At 47.7% G+C, this 27,185-nt stretch overlaps 1 protein-coding gene across 1 annotated transcript in view; it reads right to left on the bottom strand.

Annotated features, from left to right (window-relative positions):
* AP1G1 (adaptor related protein complex 1 subunit gamma 1) overlaps positions 1-27,185 on the bottom strand; it is an 803,442-nt gene that overhangs the window by 71,060 nt on the left and 705,197 nt on the right. The window contains exon 20 of the mRNA XM_078671300.1: positions 8,024-8,150. Within this exon, the coding sequence (XP_078527426.1) occupies positions 8,024-8,150 (127 nt within the window). The remainder of the gene's footprint in view (positions 1-8,023; positions 8,151-27,185) is intronic.

The following is a 27,185-nucleotide window of genomic DNA, read 5'->3' as shown; positions in this document are numbered from 1 at the left end:
AGAATTACATCACAGACTTCAGGAGGCAAGTCAAATGGCCTCAACTGCCGCCGCTCAATCTCCAAGCATGGAGGTGGAGACTGGACAGGTTCGGGTGGAGGACCGTCCCCTGCTGCTGCGACAGAAGGTCCTCCTGAAGGGGCAGGCGGATCGAGGGACCGACTGTCATGCTGAGTAGCTCGGGATACCAGTATCTTCGAGCCCAGTCCGGGGCCACAAGGATAACTTGGGCCCGGTCGCGCCTGATCTTCTTCAGCACTCTGGGCAGAAGTGGTATAGGCGGAAAGGCGTACAACAGACCGCAACTCCACTCGCGCCGAAAGGCGTCGCCGAGCGAGTGCCGTCTTGGAAACTCCAACGCGCAGAACTGATGACATTGCGCGTTCTCTTCTGTGGCGAATAGATCTAACCAAGGCTCTCCCCATTGCTGAAAGAGGCCTCTCGCCACGTCCGAGTTCAGACGCCATTCGTGATCCACCGAGCACCGACGGCTGAGTTCGTCCGCCCTGGCGTTCAGAGAACCTGCCAGGTGTTGAACCGTCAGAGTCACGCCCTGACGTTCCAGCCATTGCCAGAGACGCAGAGCCTCCTGGCAAAGGGTCCACGACCCCACACCGCCCTGTTTGTTGCAGTACCACATGGCGGTGGTGTTGTCCGTGAACACCTGCACCACACTCCCGTTGACAAAGGGGAGGAATGCCTTCAGTGCTAGGCGAATCGCCCGCAGCTCCAACAGGTTGATATGGAGCCGGGACTCCGCCGGAGACCAGATGCCTCTGATCTCCGCCTCTCCCAAGTGGCCACCCCAGCCCTGGAGGGACGCGTCCGTCACAACCACGTGCTCCGGTTGGGGAAGGGAGAGGGATCTGCCTCTGACCCAATCGCGGTCCGTAAGCCACCACTGCAACTGTCTCGCAGTGCCCTCCGAGATCAGGACATGGTCGGATAGGTTGCCCTGATGCTGGGCCCACTGAAACTTCAGGTCCCACTGCAGAGCCCGCATCCGCCACCTGGCGTGATGCACCAGTAGGATGCAGGAGGCCATCAGCCCCAGAAGCCGCAGCGTCAACCTGACCGAAACCCGGAATAACGGCTGAAAGATGGGAATCAGAGCCTGAATATCCCGGACCCGCCGTTCCGGGGGATAAACCCGAAACTGCGCCGAGTCGAGAACCGCTCCGATGAAAAGGAGCTTTTGAGAGGGACACAGGTGTGATTTCGGCACATTGATGGAAAACCCCAGCTCGTGCAGGTCTGCCGTCATCTGAAGGTGGTGGACGACTGTCTGGGGCGAGCCCGCCTTCAACAACCAGTCGTCGAGGTAGGGGAAGACTGAAACCCCTAACCGGCGCAGATGAGCTGCGACCACCGCCATCACTTTCGTGAACACCCGTGGGGCGCTGGTAAGGCCGAATGGGAGCACGATAAACTGAAAGTGCTCCTGGCCTACCGTGAACCGCAGGTAACGCCGGTGGGCCGGCAGGACGGGGATGTGAAAATACGCATCCTGCAAGTCCAACGCTACCATCCAGTCTTGAGGGTCTAGAGCAGCCAAGACCTGAGCCAAAGTCAACATCTTGAACTTCTCCTTCCGGAGGAAGCCGTTGACGTTCCGTAGGTCCAAGATAGGACGGAGGCCTCCTTTGTCCTTCTTGGGCACCAGAAAGTAGTGGGAGTAGCAACCACACCCTACTTCTGGCCCAGGAACGCGCTCGATGGCCCCCTTGGCCAAGAGGGCCGTAACTTCCTCCTGCAGAAGTGTCAAGTGGTCCCCCGACACACGGTGGTTCTGCGGTGGCATGGCTGGAGGAGTGGGTTCGAAGGGGAGGGCGTAGCCCCTTCGAACGAGCTGCAGCACCCACCGGTCCGATGTTATCGCGCGCCAGCGGGAGTGGTGATGGCGAACCCTGCCACCCACTGGCGTCACGTGAGCCCGAAAGCTCGGACTAGGAAGGCTTGGATGCAGCAGCGGGGGGAGGCGTGGACTGACCTCGCCGCTGGCCTCTACCGCCACCACGGCGGAAACCACGGCCGCCACCGCGCTGGGGAGCGTTCTGCGGCGCGTGGCTGGCAGCACGTGTGGGACCGCCCCTCCCTTGGCCACGAAAGGGGCGAAACGAACCCGTCTGCTGGAGCTGGGTCGAAAGACCCAAGGACTTGGCCGTGACCCTGGAGTCCTTGAAGCGCTCCAGCGCGTGGTCCGCTTTGTCACCAAACAGGCGACTGCCATCAAATGGCATGTCCATGAGTGTATTTTGGACGTCTGGCGAGAAGTTGGCAGATCTCAGCCAAGCATGGCGACGAATCGCCACCGTCGTGGACATAGCCCGTCCCAGCGAGTCGGTCGTGTCCAGACCACAACGGATCGAGTACCGTGCCGCATCCCGGCCTTTAACCAAGGCCCGGGTGAGCTTGTCCCGCACTTCCTGGGGGCATTGCGGCAAACACTCCTCGACCGTATCCCACAGGGAGTGGGTGTAGCGGCCCAAGAGGCACGCGGTATTACAAGACCGCAGTCCAGCGCTCAAAGAGGAAAAGACCTTTTTACCAAATTGGTCATACCGCTTTGATTCCCGATCGGGCGGAGCCGACGGGAACGCGGACTGTGAAGTGGAGGCCTGGATCACCAGACTCTCCGGGGAGGGATGGGTGGATAGGAAGGCAGGGTCGTCCGAGCACGGACGGTGACGCCTGGCAACGTTCCGGTCAACCGGTGCACCGGAAGCGGGCCTGGACCAGGTGCCCAAAAGGACATCCGTCAGGGCCTCATTAAACGGCAGCAGAGGCTCCTGGGGGCATGACTGCGGTTTAAACACTTCGGTCAGAATGTTCGCTTGACCTTCGCGACAGGGAGCTCAAGGCTCAAGGCCTTGGCAGCCCTCATCAGGACCACCGAATAGGCAGCACCTGCCTCAGACGCCACAGGGGTCGGGGAGACAAACCCAGGGTTGGGCGACTCATCCAGGCCACTGGCATCACCCAGATCACCTACCCAGTCCACATCATACTGGCAGGCACGGGATAAAGGGTCCTCAGACCCCTCCCAACCCTCTCCATACTCGTCCTCATCGCCGTATTCTGGATCGACGATATAGACCTCGGGGTCAATGGGCCCCATCGGCGCCGGATCCGGCGTCGGACGACGCCGGTCCGACTCCGCGTCAGGAGTCAGAGGGGGAATGGGGGTGGCGCCGCGTGGCGTCGGCGCCGGGGACCCGACGCCGGCCGGAACCGACGGCGGAGTCGCTGCACCGCGCGGAGGCGGTACCACGGGTTGGCCCAAAGGAACCGACGCCGGAGAGGCCGGTAGACCAGCCGGCGACGAACCTGAGGGGCCCAGCGGCGCCGGGGCCGGAGCCACCGGCGGCGTCGAGGCAGGAGCACCCGAACCGCTCGGGCCCCCAGACGGGACCGACGGGCCCGCAGGCGCCGTAGGCCCCGCCGGAGGAGACCTCGCCCTCATAGCTATGAGGAAGGCCTCGATCTCCTCACGCGACGCGCCTTCCCCAGGGACCGACGGGTATGGGGCAGACGGCGTCGGCGACCCACGCGGGCCCGCGTGGGTGGGGCCACCCGAGCCCCCGGCCGCATCACGCGGGCGTCGGGGGGAGTCGGGGGTACGATGACGACGCCCCGACTTCTTACGCTTACCTGACGAACCGGAGGAATGGTGGCGACTCCCGGAGCGCTCATGGCGGCTCCGCGATCGTTCCTTCGACCGCTCCCTCGACCTCCGACCGGACCGGGACCGCTCTCGACGCGGGGCCGACACACGGAGCTCGAGAAGCTTGCGGGACCGCTCCCGCCTAGCTTTACCAGTCAAGGCCCGACAGTCGACGCAGGACTCCACGTCGTGGTCCGCGCCCAGACACCGGAGGCAGAGTGGATGGTGGTCGGTGACCGACATCAGGCGGTCGCACTCGTCGCAACCCTTGAAACCGGGCATCCTACCGGCACCGTAGAAGATAAAGTAGTTAACAAGAAACTTGGTCAAAAGACCGGAGTACTGCTCTTCGGATCTGCGCTAACTGGCGCGGAAAAAAGAAGAACTGACGTCAGCGCGCGGAGGCGGCGTCTATATGCTCCAGCGACGTCATCACGGCGCACGACGCCGCGGAGCCACAGGGGACGCCTGCAGACGACGCCTACCGACGCGCAGGGGTACTGCTACGCAAAATTTTCCGGATCCAGACTGACGCCTGGGGATATTCTAAGGTAAGGAATCTAATACTAACCTGTTTCTTTCAGATACGGTCTCCATTCCCATCTAACCTCAGATGAGCTTCACATCTTCTCCATCATCATCTTCTCGCTTCATGCCTCCCCTCACCTTCGCTTACTCAACACCCTTTTCCTGTTGCATTCCTTCCTTCCACAAGTTTCCCGTCTTCCCTTGTACTCCATCTAATCCATCTAACCTCAGATGAGCTTCACATCTTCACTCCCAAACTCCGCTTCCCGCCTCCCCTGGCCAGCCGAGCATCCAATTACTCACCCCACCAAACTGAGATACCCTGGTAGACCATCTACTAGCCTTTCCCCGATCCAGTTTCCTCTCTTACACACATTTTGTAGCTCTAGCCCCCAATAAAATCCAGTTTCCCTGCTCTTATCCTAAGTTTTGTGGATCTAGCCCCCTTGCCTCCCTGAAGGAAATTGTCCTGGTCTTCTCGCTTCATGCCCCCCCTCACCTTCGCTCCCTCAACACCCTTTTCCTGTTGCCTGCCTTTCACAAGTTTCCCGTCTTTCCTTGTACTCCATCAATTTCGAACTCTCTTGCAGAAATCCGGCTTTCATTCCCATCTAACCTCAGATGAACTTCACATCTTCTCCATCATCATCTTCTCGCTTCATGCCTCCCCTCACTCAACACCCTTTTCCTGTTGCATTCCTTCCTTCCACAAGTTTCCCGTCTTCCCTTGTACTCCATCTAATCCATCTAACCTCAGATGAGCTTCACATCTTCACTCCCAAACTCCGCTTCCGGCCTCCACTGGCCAGCCGAGCATCCAATTACTCACCCCCACCAAACTGAGATACCCTTGTAGACCATGTACTAGCCTTTCCCCCATCCAGTTTCCTGTCTTACCCGCAGTTTGTAGCTCTAGCTCCCTTTGCCATCCAGTTTCCCCGCTCTTGTGCTCAGTTTGTGGATTATAGCCCCCTTACATCCAGGAAGTAACTTGTCTCATCTCGCCTCATGCCTCCCCCCACCTTTCCTCCCTCATCGCCCTTTTCCTGTTGCCTTCCTTCCACCTGTTGGACCTGCTGGCAGTCCTCCCCAGAAAAACCAGCCCATCTCTACAAGTCCCCAAAAACAGATTTAAGACTCTACTCCCCAGGATCAGCAGGATTCTGTAAAACTATCTTGAGTGTTAACTGACAATATGCCACAAATAGACAACATTCCAATAGTTCTAGAATAAGGGTGAGATCCCTCAGTCACAAGGCCTGAGGTTGTTACGCAGATTTCTCCAGACCTCAGAGAAGCAGCAGAGGTAGTACATACACATGCCCCACTGGCTGGGAGGGGTCAGAGATGAGGCAGGCTCACTTTCTTTTTTCTCCACACAGTAAGTGAATGTGACCCCCAAAGGCAAATTCAGTACTTTCACAGGAATCACATCTGCCTGCAGGTAAAATGCAATGCCAGCACACCCAGTTCTCAGGTCTCCTAGTGAGAACTGTGTGTGTAGTTCTGTCTGTGAGATTGGTCTGTGCGGCCCAGCAATGTCAGAGTTAAGCAATCTAATTACCTTAATGATAATTCCATTAAGGTAATGAAACTGTCGAGCACCTGGCAGTGCTGTTCAAAGCAACATCCACAGCAGGTAGGTATGTGTGCAGCAGTGCCTTCTTAACGGAAAGCCTGGCTTGATTCTGCTCTAAAAGTGAAATTTAAAAAGATGTGGATTTAACTTTTTTTTTTTTTTTAACAGAATATTTTGCCCATCCTCACTTGTGGATGCTGGGCAATCTGTTTGTAAAGATGCCCTCCAAGCAGGACCTTCCAGCCAGCTTGGCCTAGGCACCCTCCTGTTCATCATGTCACTCCTCCTGGCAAGAAGTGGTCAGTTTCTCGTACAGGAAGTGAGTCCCTCTACTTTCCACTGGTGCATCTTTAAGGAGTTTCTGCACGCTTGCCGGAATTGGGCAGACTGGAGAGGAAAGGGCAACACTTCAATGCTTCCACTGCTGGGTCTGCAAAGTCTTCTCTAGTGTTGCTCTGAACCTCATTGGTAATTTCAAATCCATGAAAAAGTACTGCCCGAGGTCATTACCTATTCTCTTCTAGTAGCCAAGCCTGACGAGAAGAAAGGCGTTATCTTGAAGGCCCAGTCCATTTGGTCTTCGAATCCTGGGGCAAAATCGTTACAGCTTTTGGAGACCAAATTTGCAGGCTCACTGCTCTTATGTCCCTCCTCAGATTATTGTAGACTGGCTCAGGTCAATGTGGAACGGCTCTGCCTGGAGAGTCAGTGCTGAGGGGGATGCCCGTCACAGACAGGCCTATTTCAAAATGGGATGGGCTGCTATCTGTTACATACCAGGCAAAACTCATTTTGATTGGGCTTACCATCTTCCAGCATGCTGCCCTCTTTTACTCTCATTAGGCCTACCACTTAATACTGAACAAAGAGAACCGCAATACAAGCCCATGGCATGATGAATTCAAAGACCTCTAGGAATGAGGACTAACCAGACAGCTTCAAAATGGACTCGGTAGGCAGTCCAATGACCTGGAAAGAGAAAATGGATACCCCGTGGCTACAAAACATGCTATCTCCTCACAGCCTACATTTAGAAGTCAGCATCCATTATCGCACAGCCCAGCGTAGAAGTCACTTTAAAAGGGAGAGCCCTCAGTGGGCTCACATTACTATTGAGCTTGGAAGGGGAATAGTAGACTGAGCCGACTGGAAATGTACACCAGTAATGCAGCACGTTTCACAAACCTGTGCAGAATACCTTTGAATCAGCAACCAATTCTCTATTTACTACCCTGGGCCATCTTTGTGTTCCCTTGACCGATCAAGGCTAATTTCATGTCCGGCTCACAGCAGGACAAGTTACTGAGGACCAGCTGCCCACCTCCAGCCCTACCCATGCTCCAGACCAGCAGCCTTTCTCATCCATGCTTTCCTCCCCCAGGGACTGGTTTTCCATTTGCTTAATCATCTAAAGACCATCTTCCAATTATCTAATCATGCTTCCTGTCAGCCCAACCACATCCTCTCCCTCCCTCTGAAATCCAGTCTGCAATTCCCATTTTCTGCCAAAGGCCACCTCTTTATTCCTGAAGATCAACTTATCTCCTTTGCTATGTCAAGCTTCTAATTTCTCTTCTACCCGAAGTCGAGCTATTCTTCTACACCCTGCTCAATCCACCTTCAAGCTAGTTGTCTCTCCTCTTCAATACTCCCCACACCACTACCAACTGGATCAACTTTCACACTTTCCTCCAGGAATATATTCCTGCTTGCCTGTCCCGCCAAATCAGCTTACCACTTCGCCGCACCTTCTGGATTAGGTATCATACTTGCTCATCAACACAAGTTTTGACCATCTCTCCTCATGCCAGAACCAGCCTTCTTTCTCTCTGCACCGGAAACATATGCCTGCCTCCTGCGACCAGGACCAACTTACTTCCCCCTGCTTAAATAGTCCCAAGGGTCAGCTTCCAGCATCAACCATACTTCACCACAAAAGGAACAACGTTAAGCCTTTCTTCCCGTTCCTCCCAGGTCAATCTTGCAGTCCTTATACCATTGGTCCAGCTTTCAATTACAAGACCCCCCCTCCTCCCACACTGGGGTTCTGCCAGCTCCTCTTCCCTTACAGTTCAGCTTCCTACATTATTTCCCTCGGGTCCATCTGCCATTCTCCTCTCGCATAGGCATCCTCTCCACTTTTAATTATTTTCCAACAGATTCTGGTTAATTTTTCTGTCTGATCCTAGTGTAGCCTTAAGGTTGCTCTGGTTTAGATTCTAGTCCTGTTCCCGATCTTCTACTAGTCTTACCGGTTAGACTGAGATCGCCTAGAAGGTCCAGGAGCTCTCCACCAACTGAAGATGGCTTGCTTGTGGGTGCCGTCAGAATAATAGGAGTAATATCATTTCCTCCCAACAAGTCTAGCAAATCATTTGCCTAAAACAAGGACAGAAAAAAGCTTTTATTATTATAGTTTGATTTCCAAAGCACTAAATGAAGTTATTTGAGGAGAGGGAGAGAGAGTATTTGATTAGACCAGAAGAACGAGGTACTTACCTTCTGTAACGCTTTTTCTGGTGGAAAAGCAAGTTGCGTTGGTTGATTTCATTGCCATGCTACCAGAGGGAAAACATTTCTTCACCAACTATTCAATTTTTTTTTTAATAGATTTTCTATCCACTGGGGATGTCGGAAAAGGCCCAGAGGTTAACTTGGAAGAACAGGAAGCTTGTACCATCAAACTCTCAGCTGAAGGGTGAGTGGATACAAATTTCAAATCTCCCAGAGCCAGCTTGTATCTCCTCGCAATTGGCCTAGAGACGGCAGAGGATGACAAGCTTCAACCAAATCTCCAGAATTGGTTCAGTCAATATCTCACTAAAAGTTAAAAAAGGCTCTGAGGTGGAAGAAGAACAATGCAGCACTTCTGTGAGTAAATTAGATTTAAGTTCAGCTGATGCAAGAGGCAGCTCCAACATGTCAGCTGCCTTCCTAATCACTGATAAGTATGACATAACCTATTGCAGAAGAATTTGGAGACAATTCCCGTTACGAGGAAGTGTCTAAATCCCTTGCGGCTTCCAAACCCTCAAATTCTGGATCCAGTGACACAATTTCTCCCTCTTCCAGTTCAAGATATTCTTCTCCAAGGAAGCCTCAGAACTTCCCTTTGAGATCTATGGCTCGACTTAAATAACGGCGTTGGTGAAGCCAGTATTGGCATCTGTAATGGTGCCACTGACTTCAGCACCTGCGTTGAAGAGGCTAATGGAACTGGAGTTGAGTGATGCAACGCCGGAGCGGATTCAGCCAATGTCGCAAAGGGTGCAGCTGGTGTCCATGACTCCCGCTGAACTTCTACTGGTAAAGGAGTTGCCCTCCTTGGTGCCAGAGGAGGCCAAGATACCTGGGCCATCAGCAAAAAAAAGCAGGAACGGTGCCTGCTGATATTGCGCTGGAAAACCTACCTTCCAATTAATATGAATGACCCATGGGATCCTGCTGAAAATGCTTTACATAGTATTATACAAAATCTGAAGACTCTGACCCTGTAGCAGGGAAAGTTGGATACTGCTTCTGTTGAGAAGGTAGAGGGGGATAGGGAGGAGGTTAAGGAACTTTATATGCCTCCAACTTCGGATCAGGACGCCCAGGCTAAGTCGGTGGAGGCCTTGGACTCGAATGTGATGCCAGAAAGGCTATTGGAGATGGGGCCAGAGTCACCACACATCGATCTTCATGCAAATTCGGGTGTGAAGACTCATCCCTCAAAGACCGACATTGGAAACCATGACGCTGCTTCTTCTTATGTTTCCTCTTTGAGGACTTCGAGCAATGGGGAGGCGGAAACTCTGAACAAGGACGAGACTTCCGACGTCCTCTCTTCTCCTTCCTTGCCCATGAAAAGTTTTGTCTCCCTCTCGTTGGGGTTCATCTTTTGACATGAATAGGCATCGATTTTGTGGTCTGAACTTAGACACCAAAGACCATCATCATGATGATCATTGATTTGACATTTGACCCTCGCACTCTGCATGGCCCAAACCCAGATATCCTTGCTGGAGACATTTTACCCTGCAACAGAGTTGCAATTTACAGAATTTTTTTTGAAAGTTTCTAAACTGTATGGAGAGCTTATAAAAAAACTGTTAGGCTTTGAAGGCGTGGAAAGAAGAGAACTGATGAAAGCACGCCGACGAGGGCTTCTTATGGCTCAAAGGACGTCACAAGGAGTCACATGCGGATCCATGGGCACTGTGATGTTCTTCTCGATGCAGGAGAGTTGTCAAGAAAAGTTTCTGTGGAATGCTGGCGCATTGGGATATTGAAAAGGTGAGGAATCCGCAGGTAAATGTATCCATTAGAATAAACATACAAATCTAAGAACTTTGTTACACACGTAAATGGTGTACTAATTTGGACAAAGCAAGTACTGCCATAGCAGGAGACCCATGTTACTCACTATATTAATTGCTGTATGATGATTTCCTATGTCTCGCCATTTAAAAAAAATATATATATTGCTGCTCAGAACCTGAACTACACAATGTTGCTGAGAAGAAAGAAAAGCATGCTGGATTACATAATGTTCATGTGACAAAAGGCCTATGCAGTGTCCCAAAGGTAAAGATGAGGAAAAGGTCATCGAGGTGGGCTCCTAAACACACACAGAAAAGTATCCGGAACTAAGGCTATTGGAAATGCTATCCAGAAATAATGTTGTCCTCTTTGGTACAGCATTCAAGTCTGCACATAAATCCTAGGAGCTGATGCAACACTATTTGCTCCACGATTAGTTTGTGTTATTCGGTGCTCCACTGCAGTCTTATCTGCAAATTACAAAACACCATTATGTCCAAAACGTAAAGGAAGACCAGAGCTCACAGGCTTAATCTAGGGTGAAACAACGGGAATTTGTGATGGATGGCAGGCACTCAAGGGTGAAAGGTTTCGCTTGGACTCTTTTCAGGCTCACCCGCATGAGATTAAGGAGGTTGATCGATTCTACAGAGGTCCTCACCACATAGATGGAAAAGGCAAACCTGTGTAAATGGATATTAAAAAAAAGTTGGAAGTGAAAGACAACAGTAGGTGAATCATCCTTATAAAGCTAGTAGTCTTGCCAAGAGAAGAGGTGAACATCCTTATTGTGCAGGTGGGCTGAAACCCCTCCCAACATCTCACTGAGCAACTCTGATGTAGCAGAAAATTGCACAATGAACTCTACAAGGCAACTAAAAGAAATGAATGGAAAGGCACTTGCAATCCTGCACAACTACGTGGACATCTTCACTGAGGTCAAACATTTTAATTGGCTCGCCCACCTCCAGGCTCCTGAGTACTTTTCAACATAAAATATCTTACGTTTGATATAGCCATATTTAAATACAATAATTTAGTACAGCTTTATTTATTGATTCTCATTTTTTTGTTTAAAAAATAAAACAATTGCCAAATGAAATTTTTATCTAATGTGATGCAGTGTGCTCCCACTCTTTCTTTGAAATTTTAATCTGTATTTCTCAAGAAACTGCATGCGCTTCATGATGTGAATGCATGAATGAAATTAAGCTTCAGCTTTCCAAATATCAACAATATGTACGGTTCTTAAAGCTAATCGAATGTATTCTGGATTTACCAAGCAAAAGTGAGATAGCTTTCTGATAGCACAAAGTTATACACAACACAAGCCATGTGATAATAGTTTGCTTGGACTAAATCTGTTTGAATGGGAGGCAATTGACAAAAAAGTTGTTTTGATTTTAAAATTCATTAGTTTTATTCAAGTAGTCTTCTAAGAAACACTGCTACAATTGTTTTTCCTGCAAAGGAAAAAAAACCTGGAAAAGACAGTTTGTAAAACTTGAAAATCCGATACTACATTTGAAGAGAAGATGAATTACGTCCACAACATTGTTAGAATTAGGAGATACTGAGTTCTTAGGAAAATAGGGCTTGTATTTTACAAACATTAAGAGCTGAGGTTATTTCTACTAAAGGTTTTGGGGATAGGTTATAATCTATCTTCTTTGCTAGAACTATGTATGCTCTCATGCAAATGATGTCTTTATGCTGTGAAAACACTTTTTGATGCCAATGAAATTTAAATCAATGGTACTTTGAAAACATGAGCCTGAAAGCAGCTCTTCCAGTGATCAGTAATAGCAAGGAATATGAATAGTTGTCCACATCAGGCAAAATACAAGAGGTATTGAACTGCCATTTAGTGGCATGAGATTAGACTAACATTCTTCAGCTGCAGTGGATGTAGAATCTCTTCCATTTGAAGGTACAGGAAGTTCTGGTTAATGGGTATCTTGCCTCTATTAGAATGTCAAGGAAACTTTAGCTAAATTGAAATTGACCTATCACAGTCAGGAGTGATGCAGTGAAGTTTAGTTTCATTATTTGTAAAGTCCAATAAAACAAATTGTTGTAAACTTCTCACACATATACAAATAATACAAAATGTTACAATCACAGAACACCAACAGTTTCTAATATAGGTACAAAAAAATCTAATACGTAATATTAAAACCAGTGTCTCATGAAAAAAAAAGCATGCCGACACCTACTTAAATCTAACAATCTCCCAAAAACAGTGCTAAACAAATTCAACATTTAGCTTAAATGCAACTGGGACTTCTTCAAAATTTGACAGAACTTTAATGAACTTTGCTTATTGAGGTGGAAAAGGTTTGGTTTGCATGGCAGTGACTTTAGACACCTCTCAGAAATGTACAGAAGATCAATGACACCCTAATGGCCTGGTCACTTTTGGTGCAATACATCATTCTGCCTTTCAAATGTTACATCTTGACTAGTTTTTTTCGACCAACCAGAAGGTCATGGACTCTGGTTCATGGTATCTGGAGGCAAATTCTGGGCACTTTGTTTTCAGGGATTAGTAGGTAAGTTATTTACGGATAACTCACATTGGAAAATATGTTATATAGCACCTCATTATTTTAGTACTCTCTTGTGATACTCTTTTACTGAGAAGGGCATCTGCTGTGATATTTGTAATGACAGATTCCTGAATAGCAGACATTTCCTGATGTTTTAAGTTTCTAGAGAAAGACTCTTAACCTTGCTCTCTCGTGTTTATTCTAATAGGACACTGTTGTGGCATTATCTAGCTCAATGAGGATTGATGCCAATGCTACAGGGAAAAGAAATGACTTGATATCCCATCCCAGATGAATTGATGCGATATTACTATTCTTTGTAACTATGCCTTTAACAGTTAGTTTGCCTAGATGATATCTCTCTGCTGTGAGTGATGCATCTTTGACAATAGTATGATACAGTAATGTCTAGTGGAATGGCAGTTCCTTAATGAAACTATTCAGAAAGTATCACAATGTCAGAGACTGCAGAATTGTCTTGCAATTCCTCAAGCTGAATCCAGTGTATCTCAAAGCACTGTTACAGTAATGCTGAGCTAGCAAAATGAAAATACAAGACGGTCTCCATCCAAGCACAGTTCCAGACTGATTAGGCAAATGGGAACTTGGTTGCCTGAAGCAGATAGCATTTCAGATGCAAAGAAAACAGTCTACTCTCTGAGAGAAACATGCCTTTTTTGTGGGCCAGTGTAACTTACACGTAACACACCAACTAAATTTGGGGTAGGACTCAATTTTGCATAATTGATCTGGAGTCCCATGGCCTGAAGAAAGGCTGTTGTCAGAGTCCTGTACAGCTTTTTGGAAAGACTGAGCTTTTATCATTCAATTACTTAAATACAGGTGTATGGAAATCTTCTGTCTTCCCATAGTGCACCATCACAGCTGCAATCAATCATAGCAGTGACTAGTTAAGGAAGAAGGATAATAAGTGAAAACATTTTCAATGTTTTCTGGCAATTAGAATGAGATGTCTATCTTGCAGACAGAGTGTACATCCAGTTTCCCTGAGGTTACGGGGAACAATTGGGTGTACCCTAAATGTTTCTTTTGTTATTTCCTTAATTGCAATTTTTAGATTCTGAATACCTAAGAAAGCTTGTTTTTGGCCTTTTTTTCCAAATACTAAAATACCTTTAATGGAGACCATTGCCTTTTTCTTTTGATGCTACTTATCGTGTTTCCAGTTTCTCCAGAAAGGTGCTGGTTTACAAATGGTCTCTGATAGAACTTGGTTGACTTAGATGATGTTACAGCAGGCGTGGGATTTTCAAACACAAAGCATAGCCATCAGATTTTGTTGATGAATAAAAATCCATGTACATATTAGCACAAATCAAAGCAGTGAGTGGGGCCCCCAGACCAAAGGGACAGGGCTCCGTAATAAACTGTCAGGTCAAACAATAATTCCGTTTGGGATTGCTTATTCATTCACAAGTTGCATACATATACACTCTCACAATCCTCATACAACTTAACTCAGATGTCAAACAACTCAGTACAAGAAATCATATTACAAATGTAATCCAAAAGTCTCCTTGTGAATAATCAACACAGACATATTAAAACCAACAAAGCATCATTAAAATGAAGCATAAAAAAAATACCTCACAGCAATGAAACCGAGTAGGAGAGAGAGAAAAACCAAACAAGACAATCACATATGTCCTTGATTTAGGCCAGCTTGACAATCAGTAAAGCCACATGATGCATGAAATTCTGTATTACTCAAATCAAGAATACAAGTTTGATTAAGTTCAGAAGAATAAAAGAATGAGTCTACCAAAACTGGAATCAGACGGTGACCTGGAGGTTTACCAGCCTCTGCTATGTCATACGATCCGGCAAGCAGGTTCCTCTCCCTCAAGCACCGACTCATTAAAGTGGAGGCATTGAAGGCTGTGCCCCTGGTGTTCCCATGTGCGACCTCACCGGAGACCTGCGTCAGCCAACAAGATGACCCTGTCGCCCTCTCCAGGGCCGGCGAAGCAGGACAAGGTGAGCCTGGGGCAGGTAGTCATTCTGTTCCGGTGCAGTTCAAGTTGCGGTATGAGAGGCAGCAAATAGTGATAGATCTACACTGAGTGGGCTGAGGGCTTCATACCAACTATACACATATTTCGGATTGGATCGTGAGGGTGGGTTACACCAACCCAATAGAAGGGAACATGCTTCTGAGCCCCAGACTAGGGGCCTGGCACATTAATGCTATCTGGAACCTGTTCAAAGTATACACTCCATCCTATGAAAAATTATTCACAGCCATAAAGTAAGGACTTAAGGAGTACTGTGTCCTCTGTGAGGACTGTAACTCTAGCCTGGCATACTTTTTTGCTGTACCGCTCACAAATCGAGATTTCCTTCTCTTAACCAGAAGCTGAAATGCTCTAGAGGTCAGGGATTACTTTTAAATCAAACACTCACCCTTTCTGAGAGGGGTGTGTGTAACAGCTTAATGCTGGACATTCGAAAAGAGGGATCTGGCGGTTAGTTTTGTAGGGAAATTGCGCCCCACAGGGAGATTCACAATATATTATGTTAGATGTTCAAGTCAAAAGGCGGTGCTGCAAAGGTACAGAGCACCACCCTTATATCGGCAAACGTGGTCAAACCAACAAAACAACTTCAACTAGATCCCCCAGCACATGCAAATAAAATGAGTACACAGTATATAATATCAAAGCAAACATTTGTTTTCTTAGTCTTCTATTCTTTGCAGCACCGCCTTTTGACTAGAACATCCAACATATTATATTGTGAATCTTCCTGTGAAGAAATAGATAGGCTAGAATTAGAAATAAAAAATCTTAACATCACAGAGGCCACAGAGAAGAATTCTATGATTCTGAATGATATCATGATGCAACACCAGTTAGATATTAAACAAAGAAAAGCCAAGAAACTGAAGAGACGAATATGATTGCATTAAAGGAAGGATTTTCACCTTTGCTAAGAAATACGATCATCTGAAACCTGGCTAACTGAATCTTCGACACCTATAATGGACATCTTGGTTCCTCCCGACTACCACATTATCAGGCTCGACAGAACAGGCAAAATAGGTGGTGGAATCGCATGCATCTACAAGAACAACCTCTCTGTTCAGAAAGTCAATTCCACCTCCCTACCATCCCCAACATCCTGGGAATACATATGCCTTGACATTATTAGTGAGGGCAAACCGATATGCTCGCTTCACAGCATTTACCATCCACCCAGGGACAACTTCACCTTTTCCCAAGAAATAATGGAGTTGATCTCAACTAATTCCGGACGGCAACTCACCCAAATATACCTTGGTGACTTCAACCTCCACTGGAACGATCGCAACGACGCAGTGGTAAATAGTCTTAAAAATTTCCTCGATGCACTTAACCTCACCCAAATATGCAACAGCCCGACCCACGAGAAAGGATCTACCCTCGACCTGATCATCTCCAAAGAGGATTCTATCCAACTCGAGTCCATCCAACCCTGTGACTGGTCAGATCATCATATTGTCACATTTTTTATCAATGAAAAAGTCAAAGTTAACCCGGCTCAACTCTCCAAGCCCAAAGTCTGGAAAAGAGACTCGAAAAAGCTCAACCCAGGCTCTTTGCCCCCTAACAGTTGCAACCTCCTACTGCCACCGACAGGCGCTACAGACGTCCAAACTCTGACTGACCACTATCTCAATGCTATGTCCTCTATAATTAATGAGGCTGCACCTATGGAGCTGAAAAGAGTCTCTACTAAAATCTCCAAACCATGGTACGACGGGAGTCTCAATGAGGATAGACGAGACATGCGAATGGCAGAGCGTACCTGGAGATCAGCTCCCTCTGCAATGCACCTAAAAGAGCTGAAGAAAAAGAGAAACGCCTACTTCAGGAAAATAAAACGCTCAAAATCAGACTTCTTCAGCCTCCAACTCGACCAAGCAAAAAACCGCCCGAGAAAACTGTTTGAGCTAATCAAAACACAATCCAAGGAACAACCCCAACCGGTCAACACTAGGCATGAGGCACCCTCCTGTGAAGACTTCGCTGCTTTCTTTATCCAAAAAACTGACAAAATAAAAAGCGATCTCCTCATTGACGCAAGCCTCTACTCCAAACCCCAATGCCTAGCACCCACCGAACCAAAAAACAATGCTACATGGTCTACCTTCGACACATACTCGGAAGAAGAAATTGGCAAACTACTCAGCACCCTGAAACCATCCAATCACCTCACGGACCCCCTCCCTGCCTCCGCAGTAAAAGACTTTACCCCTTTGCTTCTCCCCCTCTGGACTAAAATTATCAACAGCTCTCTCCAACAAGGAAGCATACCTGACTCCCTCAAAGTTGGTCAGGTCACACCTCTACTAAAGAAACCTACAGCCGACCCCTCTGATCTCAACAATTACCGTCCCATCACCAATATTCCTACTCTCGCCAAACTGTTGGAAAAATGCGCACAACTACAATTGACTAAACACATTGAGCAATTTGATCTCCTCAACAGCCACCAGTCAGGCTTCCGAGCAGGACACAGCACAGAAACTGCTATGACTCACATAATTGACGACGCACTTCAAATGCTAGACCAAAACGACACCTGCCTCCTCATCCTTCTTGATCTCTCTTCAGCATTCGACACCGTTAAACATGAGAATCTACTAGAACTACTAAACACAAGAATGGGTTTATCTGGAACTGTTCTCAAGTGGTTCACTTCCTTTCTTCACAACAGGTCGCAGAAATTCAAGAGCAACAACCTGATGTCCTCGCCAATACCTGTAACGCTAGGCGTCCCCCAAGGATCCTCTCTATCCCCAACTCTGTTCAACCTAGTCATGGAACCTCTCACCTCCTTGCTACATGCATCCAACGTAAACTTTCACATGTACGCCGATGACACTCCGCTATATCTCAAGCTACAATCCCCCAAAGACATCTTGCGTCTGAACTCAACGATCAGAAGCACCCAATCTTGGCTGGCTGATAACCACCTCAAACTCAACGCTATGAAGACTGAGTTCCTTCTGATCTCACCTCCCACTAAAATATCTACCACACAAACATGGCTTAAGCACCTAACAGAACTCAATGTCCAACCGACCATAGTGGATTCAGCAAAATCCTTAGGCATAACACTTGACACCAACCTCAACATGCAGCAACATATCAGCAAGGCAACAAAGGGAGCGAACTTCTAGATCAATACTCTGAGGAAACTTAAACCCTACCTCCCAGCCAAAGACTTCCAAACAGCAGTACAAGCACTAGTCATCCCACGTATTGAATACGGCAGCACCGCCCTCTGCGGACTCCCCCTAACTACTACCGCACCACTAAGAGCTTCTCTGAATGCTGCAGCGAGACTCATCACTGGGTCAAAAAAGCACTCCCATATTACCCCTGACCTGAAATCCCTGAATTGGCTGCCTTTTGAAGCCAGAATACAGCTGAAAATCGCCTGCATGACACACAAGGCGGTACACCTAAACTCACCCGGCTACCTCGCTCAGAAACTGACAATCTCTGGGGGAATTAGAAACACGAGAGGCACAAACAATCTTCTGCTGAAACCTCGAAGATTCAGGAAGGAAAAAACATACAAGCGCTCCTTCTCAGGATTGGCGCCTAGGATCTGGAACTCACTCCCTCCCGAAACCAGGCTTATCTCTTCCACTACACTCTTTAAAAAAGAAGTAAAAGCTATCCTCATGGCTAAATACACTTGATCTATTATCTCGAACTCTGTTAACACCCTGCACCGATTTGTACTACATGCTTGACCCATTTACTTATTTGTATGAGTTGTCTTATTACTCATGTGATGGGCTTTGCAGCCACCTATCTGTACTATATGATCTATTGATTTATTGTTTGACTATGTTCCCTCATGTACCCCTCTATGTAAAGCGCTCTGATATCTGTGAAGATCTTGTTCGCGCTATATAAAACTTTGAAATAAATAAATAAATAAATCTGATCTCTAGGGATATGAAAGATAAACCAAGAGAAAAACATTCACTAAGTTCTAGCTCTACTTAAATTGACACACCACAAAACAGTGAGAGTGAATCCGATAAGGGAGAGGGTGCGATGAACTATCTAGCTAACGAAAACCATTTTTTAAGGGACGTGATGAGGATCAAGAGAGGCAATCGAGATCAAAACAGATGCATCACTCCCATAGGAAGACCAGGCGAGGAAAGAGAACGGGTACAACCAGAGGAACGAAAGGGAATGAAGGCCAGGTCATGGGACAAAAGGAAATGGAGGATGTTTCAGTGATTAATCTGACAGACAAACACTTAACCCAGGACATGATATCTCTACTAACCAAAGGTATGGGTTTTTGCCCAAGCAACACGGGAGACATTTTTAAATTGATCTGTCTGAATTTATAAGACGTCTTGAGAGCAAAAAACATTTTCAGATCAATCAGCCTACTAATAAAGAATTGACATTGAGGCAAAATGAGTTTGCATCTAGTGACTTATCAATTCAGGATATTTTGGATACTAAAATGCTGTTATCAATTTCAAGTCATGAAGATGACCTTTTAACATCCAGTGTTTTAAATAAAGATCTTTGTGTTGTGACCGACTCTTCTGTTATCAGTGGCTTAAAAGAAAGATCCAAGTGGACACCTAATTTACAAGTGGGAAATAATATTGATATTTTCCACAGATTGGTATCATGGGACTTGGACAAATTTAATGACAAAAAGAAACCTGTTAATAACAAAAGCGATAACCTCACCAAGAAGGAACGGGTAGAAAGCAAGTTACTTACCTGTAACTACAGTTATACCGTATTGGTATCTTTCATAGATTCACATGCCTGAATCATTCCCCTTCGCCGAGGTGGGAATCCCACGGTAAATACAAAAGTAGTGCCAAAGGTAAATAATAGTAGTAGGCCCAAAGGAAAAAGCCTGAGGCCTAGATCTTAGCAGCCTATCTACCTCATTATGGTAAAAGAACCAAAAGTTGGCCCCAAACAATCGGCACCCTCTAGAACACTCTCAGCAGAGCCAGTTCTCCTCAGATTTACCTTAGCACAAGTGGGAAGTAAGTATCCCAAATAATAGAGAACTGACTCTCCGGGGAGGAGGGTGGGTGCATGTGAATCTATGAATGATACCAATACTTGATAACTGTAGTTACAGGTAAGTACCTTGTTTTCTTATCCAGTATTGGGGTATCTTTCATAGATTCACATGCCTGAATCAGAGTAGGAAGCAGTACACCAAGTATACAGTGGGTTGCGGATGGTGGGAGACAAGTGTTCGTAAACTCCCAAATTACATCCATAACTGTTAATAAAATTTAAAATAAGCAAGTCTTAAAAAATTTAAAAGCATATCACAGACATATGGAAAGGAAACATGCATACAAATATCACTATATGAATATGTATCTAATCATGAACATATTATATACATAAGATACATTTCTATAGATGCATAAATTGTCTGTATCATGAATGACAGCCATAGATCGCATTTAAAAGACAGAGAGAGTACCTGAATCTGACCTCAAAGAAAAAGATGGCGTAGGACAGCCTGTCCAACCGCTGCATCCTCCTGATGTGCAGATTGAAGGCAGTAATGCTTCGTGAACGTGTGGACGTTCTTCCATGTCGCAGCATGACAGATATTTTCACTCCAGCAAACAACGCTGTAGACGCTGCCACAGTTCTTGTAGAGTGGGCCTTGGCTTTCCTTAGCAACGGCTTGTTAGCCTTTTCCTGGCAGAAATGAATTGTAGATGCCAGCCATCTGGCAATTGTGGCTTTTGTGACTGCAGTTCCAAGAGTAGCTTGGCCGTAAGCCACAAACAATTGGTCGGATTTTCTAATGTCCTTTGTTTTTTGTAGGTAGAATGTTAAACCTCTTTTAATACCAAGAAAATGTAAAGCTCTTTCCGCTGGTGTAGATGGATTCGAAAAGAAAGTTCTTAATCTTACCGGCTCATTGAGGTGAAACTTGTATCAGCACTTTGGGTATGAATGTAGGATTAGTCCGGAGGGTTACGTAATCCTGAGTGAAATGTAGAAATGGTTCCTTTATAGTGAAGGCTTGAATTTCACTCACCCTTCTAGCGGATTTTAGAGCCAAAAGGAGACTTTCCACATGAGAAATTTGAGTTCAGCCTTGTGGATCGTCTCAAATGGGTGTTACATTAGTTGCGTTAGGACAGTGTTAAGTTCCCCCTCTGGCGGGGGAGGCAGTACAGAGGAAACGCTCGGAAGAGCCCTTTCGCACAAGTTACTACTTGTGTAGCGATATATCTGTAAGAGACATTAGTTAGTATTAGATTCCTTACCTTAGAATATCCCCAGGCGTCAGACTGGATCCGGAAACTTTTGCGTAGCAGTACCCTTGCGCGTCGGTAGGCGTCGACTGCGGCTCCGCGTCCGTCGTAGGCGTCGAGGGCGCCGTGATGACGTCGTCTGAGTACTTAGACGCCGCCTCCGCGTGCTGACGTCAGTTCTTAGACACAACTTTTCCGCACCAGAAACGCAGAGCCATGTTAAAAACCAACACTGGTGCCATTGAAACTAGGGCCCTGAAGGGGACAACCCTAACCCTAGATATTGGTTCGCAGAACGGGGAGGATGGGTGGGTCGGTAAGGAATCTAATACTAACTAATGTCTCTTACAGATATATCGTTACACAAGTAGTAACTTGTGCATCTGAAAGAGACACGTTAGTATTAGATTCCTTACCTTAGAATAGATACCCCAGCAATACCAACCCCGGTGGTGGGTCTGCGAACCAATACTCACACCAGAAAGTCCTGGAGGACGGAACGGCCAAATAAGCCATCCCTCCGGACTTGGCTGTCCAGGCAGTAGTGTCTTGCAAACGTGTGCAGCGATGCCCACGTAGCTGCCTGACAGATGTCTTGTAAGGGCACACCCCTGCCCAGGGCAGTGGTAGTCGCCGTGGCTCGGGCAGAATGAGCCCGCAATCCAGCAGGGGGCTCCTTCCTAGCCAAGGAGTAGCATGCCTGGATACACAAGATGATCCACCGGGAGATGGTCCTCTTGTGCACCGCTTTCCCCTTCTTAGTGCCCACGTAACCAACAAAGAGTTGGTCATCCACCCAGAACTGGCGTGTGCGATCCAGATAAAACGAGAGCGCACGTTTTGGGTCCAGACGATGGAGCCGCTCTTCCTCTTTAGAGGGATGCGGTGGCGGAAAGAAGGTAGGCAAGGTGATAGACTGCCCAATGTGGAAGGCCGTGACAACCTTGGGCAGGAAAGATGGTTTGGTACGAAGCACCACTTTGTCCGGATGGACAGAAAGGAAAGGTGGAGTACAAGAAAGAGCCTGGAGCTCACTCACTCTCCTGGCAGAGGTGATGGCAACCAGGAAAGCAGTCTTCAGAGTCAGAAGGCGAAGAGGGCAATTGTGAAGTGGCTCAAAGGGAGCGCACATCAGAAAAGTCAGAACCAGGTTCAAGTCCCACTGAGGCATCACAAACGGAACAGGAGGAAAAGTGTGAGTGATGCCCTTAAGAAATCTGTTCACAATAGGCGACTTGAACAAAGAAGGCTGATCAGGTAGCCTGAGAAAGGCTGAAAGGGCAGAAAGGTAGCCCTTGATAGTGCCCAGAGCAGAGCCCTGCTGGGCAAGAGAAAGAGAAAGAAGGAAGAGAAGAACCTCTGAAAGAGGGGCAGCAAGAGGATCCACAGCCTTTGCACCATGCCACAAATCTGTTCCACCTGCAGGCGTATACCGACTTTGTGGAGGGACGCCTGGCTGCCAGAATGACGTTCCAGACTTCAGGAGGCAAGTCAAATGGCCTCAACTGTCGCCGCTCAATCTCCAAGCATGGAGGTCGAGACTGGACAGGTTCGGGTGGAGGACCGTCCCCTAAGGAGGTCCAGCGGCGTCGGGCCCAAAGGCGCCGGGACAACTGAACCCCCCTGAAGGCGTCGGCGGCGTCGAAGCACCCGGCGGCGTCGGAGCCGCCGACCCGCTAGGGGCCCCAGACGGGACCGCTGGGCCCGAAGGCGCCGCGGAGCCCGCCGGAGGAGAGAGTTTCCTCATGGCCACGAGGAAGCGCTCGATCTCCTCCTGCGACGCGTTCAGCCCAGGGACCGGAGGGTGTGGAGCTGCACGCGGCGCCCGCGACTCCGACGGAGCCACGTGGGTGGTGTCAACCGAACCCCCGGCCGCATCGTGCGAGCGTCGGGGGGAGTCCGAAGAGCGATGACGCCGCTTGGACTTCTTGTGCCTCTTACCTGACGACGACTTCGACCCGGAGGAGAGCGGCCTACCCTCGGAACTGTGGTGGCTCCGAGCCCGCGACCTGTCCCTCGACCTCCCATGGGATCGGGACCTCTCGCGGCGCGGGACCGACTGCCGGAGTTCGAGTCGCCTGCGGGACCGCTCCCGCCTGGCTTTCGAAGAGAGGGCCCGGCGGTCGGAGCAGGCCTTGTCGTCGTGGTCGACGCCCAGACAAGATAAACAGACGCGGTGAGGATCCGTGACCGACATCAGGCGGTCGCAATCGTCACAGTGCTTGAAGCCGGGCATCCCTACGGCACCGTTCGGAGTCGAGAGACTCGAGATACAATCAATAAGTGATCAAAAAAGTTAGTCAAAAATTGACTAGGGTTACTGCTTTTTCCAGATCTGCGCTTGCTGGCGCGGAAAAAAGAAGAACTGACGTCAGCACGCGGAGGCGGCGTCTAAGTACTCCGAAGACGTCATCATGGCGCCCTCGATGGACGCGGAGCCGCAGACGACGCCTACCGACGCGCAAGGGTACTGCTACGCAAAAGTTTCCGGATCCAGTCTGACGCCTGGGGATATTCTAAGGTAAGGAATCTAATACTAACGTGTCTCTTTCAGATACTAGGTTTTACGCCAAGAGGATTTTCTGTCTGTCAGGGGCTCAAACTTTTATTTAGGAGGCACCATGTTGATTGTACTCTTTATACAAATATTGGGATTATGATGTCCGAAAGGGATAACTGATGCTTGAGTTTCACTTACATTTCTCAAAAATGATAGTGCTCGTGCACACCAAATGTTAGTTGAGATATGTCCTTTAGAGTTAGGGGAGGACCCTAAGGCTACCATGATAACAAGGAACGATGATAAACAAAACCATGCGCATGGGTTTCCACAATGCAAAGTCACTTTGATTGTACACAAGGTAGGTAAACTCATCACTGTGAGGTGATTTCTTATGATTTAAAGTTAAAAGGCACTCGCTATAGTGTTTAATTTAGGTATAAATCTCTTAGCCTTGAAGAAGTCGCGGGACATTGTGCCCATATTGCGACAAAACACTTGTTGGTTAAGGAACTTAGGCTAAGGACCTAACAGAACAAAAAAAATAAAATAAAAGAAGAAAAATAAGAAAACAAAAAATGTTTGCTCTGATATTATATGCTATGTACTAATTATATTTGTGCGTGCTGGGGGATCTTGTTGAAATCATGCTGCACATACACCATTTTCTAAGTAGTTTTGACTTTGGCCCGGTCGTTTCTGATCTTCAGAACTTTGGGCTGGAGAGGAAGAAGTGAGAAGGCATACAAGAGTCCAGAGCTTCACTCCAGGCAGAAAGCGTATCCAAGGGAGAGTCGCCTTGGAAATTCCAGCATGCAAAAGTTTGGACACAGCACATTCTCAAAGATGGCGCAAAGATCGAGCCAGGATTCTCCCTCACCCCATTCTTGGAAGAAGCCTGCACTATTTCGGGACGCAACTCCCATTCACGATACACTAGGCATTGATGTCAGAGTCGGTGAACCTTGGTGTTTAATGATCCTGCCAGCCCTGCGCCACCTCTGGGAGCAACTGCCATTCGTGATATGCTAGGCAACGCCGGATGAGTTTCTGTCTCGACAGGTGGTTGGTTATCAGTAAGATGCCTTGATGGGTCAGCCTGTTCCAAACACCCGGAGTCTCCTGCCGCAGGACTCAGTACTGTGGTGTGGTCCGTGAAAACTTGAACCATCCTTCCATTGATGGACGGGAGAAAGGCCTTTAATGCTAAGCACACCCACCACACCTCCAATAGACTGATGTAGAGGCAGGTCTCCACTGGAGTCCTATGATCTCCACGTCTTCCAAATGGCCTCATCAAACAGCAAAAATGCATCTGTCACAACCGTCAAATCTGGGTGGAGGTGGGAGAGGTGTCGGACAGTGGAACAGTTATGGTTGTACAGTCACCACTGCAAGTCTTTCACATTCTCCTTCGAAACCTGGATGAAATCAAATGACATGCCAACCAGTGACCCCTGCAAGTCACTAGAGAAGTTAGTAGTCCTCATCCATGCATAGCACCGAATCTGGTACCAACTGTACTGCCCAAGCAGTCCGTGGTGTTCAGCCCAGAGCAGATGTCATATTTGGCAACATCTTGGCCATCCAGGATAATTTGTGCAACACTGGTGAAGAATTCCTCAGGGACTGTCAGAAAGATATCTTTGACCATGTCCAATAATACAGGTGAATAATGTCCTAGGAGGCAACTAGAATTCACTGAGCAGAGCGAGAGACTGGCAGGAGAGAACATTTGCTTCCCAAATGACTCCTTTATTTTGGATTCCCTTTCAGGAGGTGCAGTAGGGAATGAATTCATACTGATCCTCCTTGTAAATGCCAGGATTACTAGGCTTACATGTGACTATTGCGATGGAACGGAAAGTGGGTGTTGAGGATCAGGTCTGTATCGTCTGGCAAGGTGTTGGTTGACTGGTGGGCAAGAGCCTGGCTTGGCCCATGTGCCCAAATGAGCCTCATCAAAGGGGAAGAGTGATACTGCACAAGTCTGTCAAGATTGTGGCCCTTCAGTCTGGATGTTGGTCTTGATGTAAACCTATGGGAGTTGGAGGTCCAAACTTTCTACAGCCATCTGTAGAACCATGGTGAAGGAAGTAGAGTCCTCTGTGGAGGGGCTGGGGTGTGAAATTTGAACCCAGTCTGCAGGGAGGTGTCGAACCCACAGGCACCAAGAAACTTCATGAAAAGATTTATCATCATACTAGTGGGATGCATCATCTCCGTCACACCATTGGTCAGAACTATAAGCCAAGGGAATATGTAATGGCCTATATAAAGGCAGGGTCCCCATTCGAGTTAGAATGGGCTTTTCGCGGTGGGAGGAAGGAGGGGGAGCGGGGTGGTTGAGTGACTTCAATTTAAGTCTTGCTGGATTCACTTGATCCGAAACAGCAACTTGTTCCTTCTCTGGTGCCTGTACGCTGGGGATTGGTGCAGGACCTAGCGTGGACTGTGAAATCAGGGTGGGCATAAACCATGGAGTTGGGCGGACTCGCTGTGAGACTAAAAGGCACAAACTGTGTTGAGGATGGATCTGACAATGGCAATGTAACAGGATGTCACCTTGATTCATTGGGGCCTAGAGGCATGCCAGAGGGAGCCGGAAGAGTGCCAAAGAGTCGCATCATGGCCTCTTTGAAGGTCTTAACTTGTTGCAGTGTTGCCAATGCGCCGGAGAATTTAAGGTGACTCTGGATGAGAGGTGGAATCTGCTCTGCGGTAGGAGACTGGAACCAAGAGGTACCCTGACATCCACGTGACTTCTCCTGATCAGTGGCATGAAGATTGAGATTCACGCTTTGACTTTGTTTTTAGATTTGATGTCAATTTACCTGATAACTTTGAATGTTAAGCTGACCTTTCCAGAGAATGGCCTCGAAAACGACTCCCCGACTTCAACAGAGACCGGCCCTTATGCGGCTTCTGATTGCAACCTAGAGCTTGGCTTTGCGGTTCCAGGAAACCTTTGGATTCATCCTGACGCAGTCCCTGCAAGACTGGAGTCGTGTGACGACCCCAGGCACCAAAGACAAATCTGGTGGGTGTCTATCACTTACATCTGTTTGTGAAAGTCCTTGTGGGGTTTAAATCTTATAGTCGTGTGGAAATATCGCCTACACAATAAGAACATTTTGAAAAGAAATCCTGTCAAATGACAGAAAAGTTGAGACGGAGCTCTGGCTCCGTATCCGAAGGTGCACAAAGAAAGGAACTTAAGTCAGGTTGCAGTTATATGTGCTTCCAGTGTCACTTCCGAGGCAGGACGGAATAGGAGGGTAGGCACATGGTGCCAACTATAGGCTCGCAAGGTTAGGAATCAGTGGTTAGAAGTATTCATCGGAAAAGTGGGCTACAATCTCCGTAGCTAATTTAGGACAAAAGAACTTTAAAGATAGAGGTGCCGGGCATCTCCGAGGAAAAAAAGGTCAGTGAACACTAAGGGCAATCTAGAACAGGCTAACCTTTACTCTAGCAGGGAAGGGTGCTTCACCATATTCCGGGCCTCAGCATCTTAATTTTTACTGGTCTTTTCGGGTGTTCTACGGTTCTCTCCTATTTTTCAAAAGCATTTTGTGTAATGCTTCGCCATTTTGCTTTTGCAGTTAAAGCTTTCAACTTTTACTTTTCTTTTTCTTAGCCCATATGAACAAGTTACTTACCTTCGGTAACGCTTTTTCTGGTGGGTACAATATCTGCCTGTGGATTCCTCACCTTTTGAATACCCCCTGCGCCAGCATTCCGCGGGAAATTCATTTTTAGCTCTC

The sequence above is a fragment of the Lissotriton helveticus genome, chromosome 12 (assembly GCF_964261635.1).
Source record: "Lissotriton helveticus chromosome 12, aLisHel1.1, whole genome shotgun sequence".
Classification (NCBI taxonomy): domain Eukaryota; kingdom Metazoa; phylum Chordata; class Amphibia; order Caudata; family Salamandridae; genus Lissotriton; species Lissotriton helveticus.
Note: the sequence above shows the minus strand (reverse complement) of the source record. Positions and strands in the feature narration are given on the sequence as shown.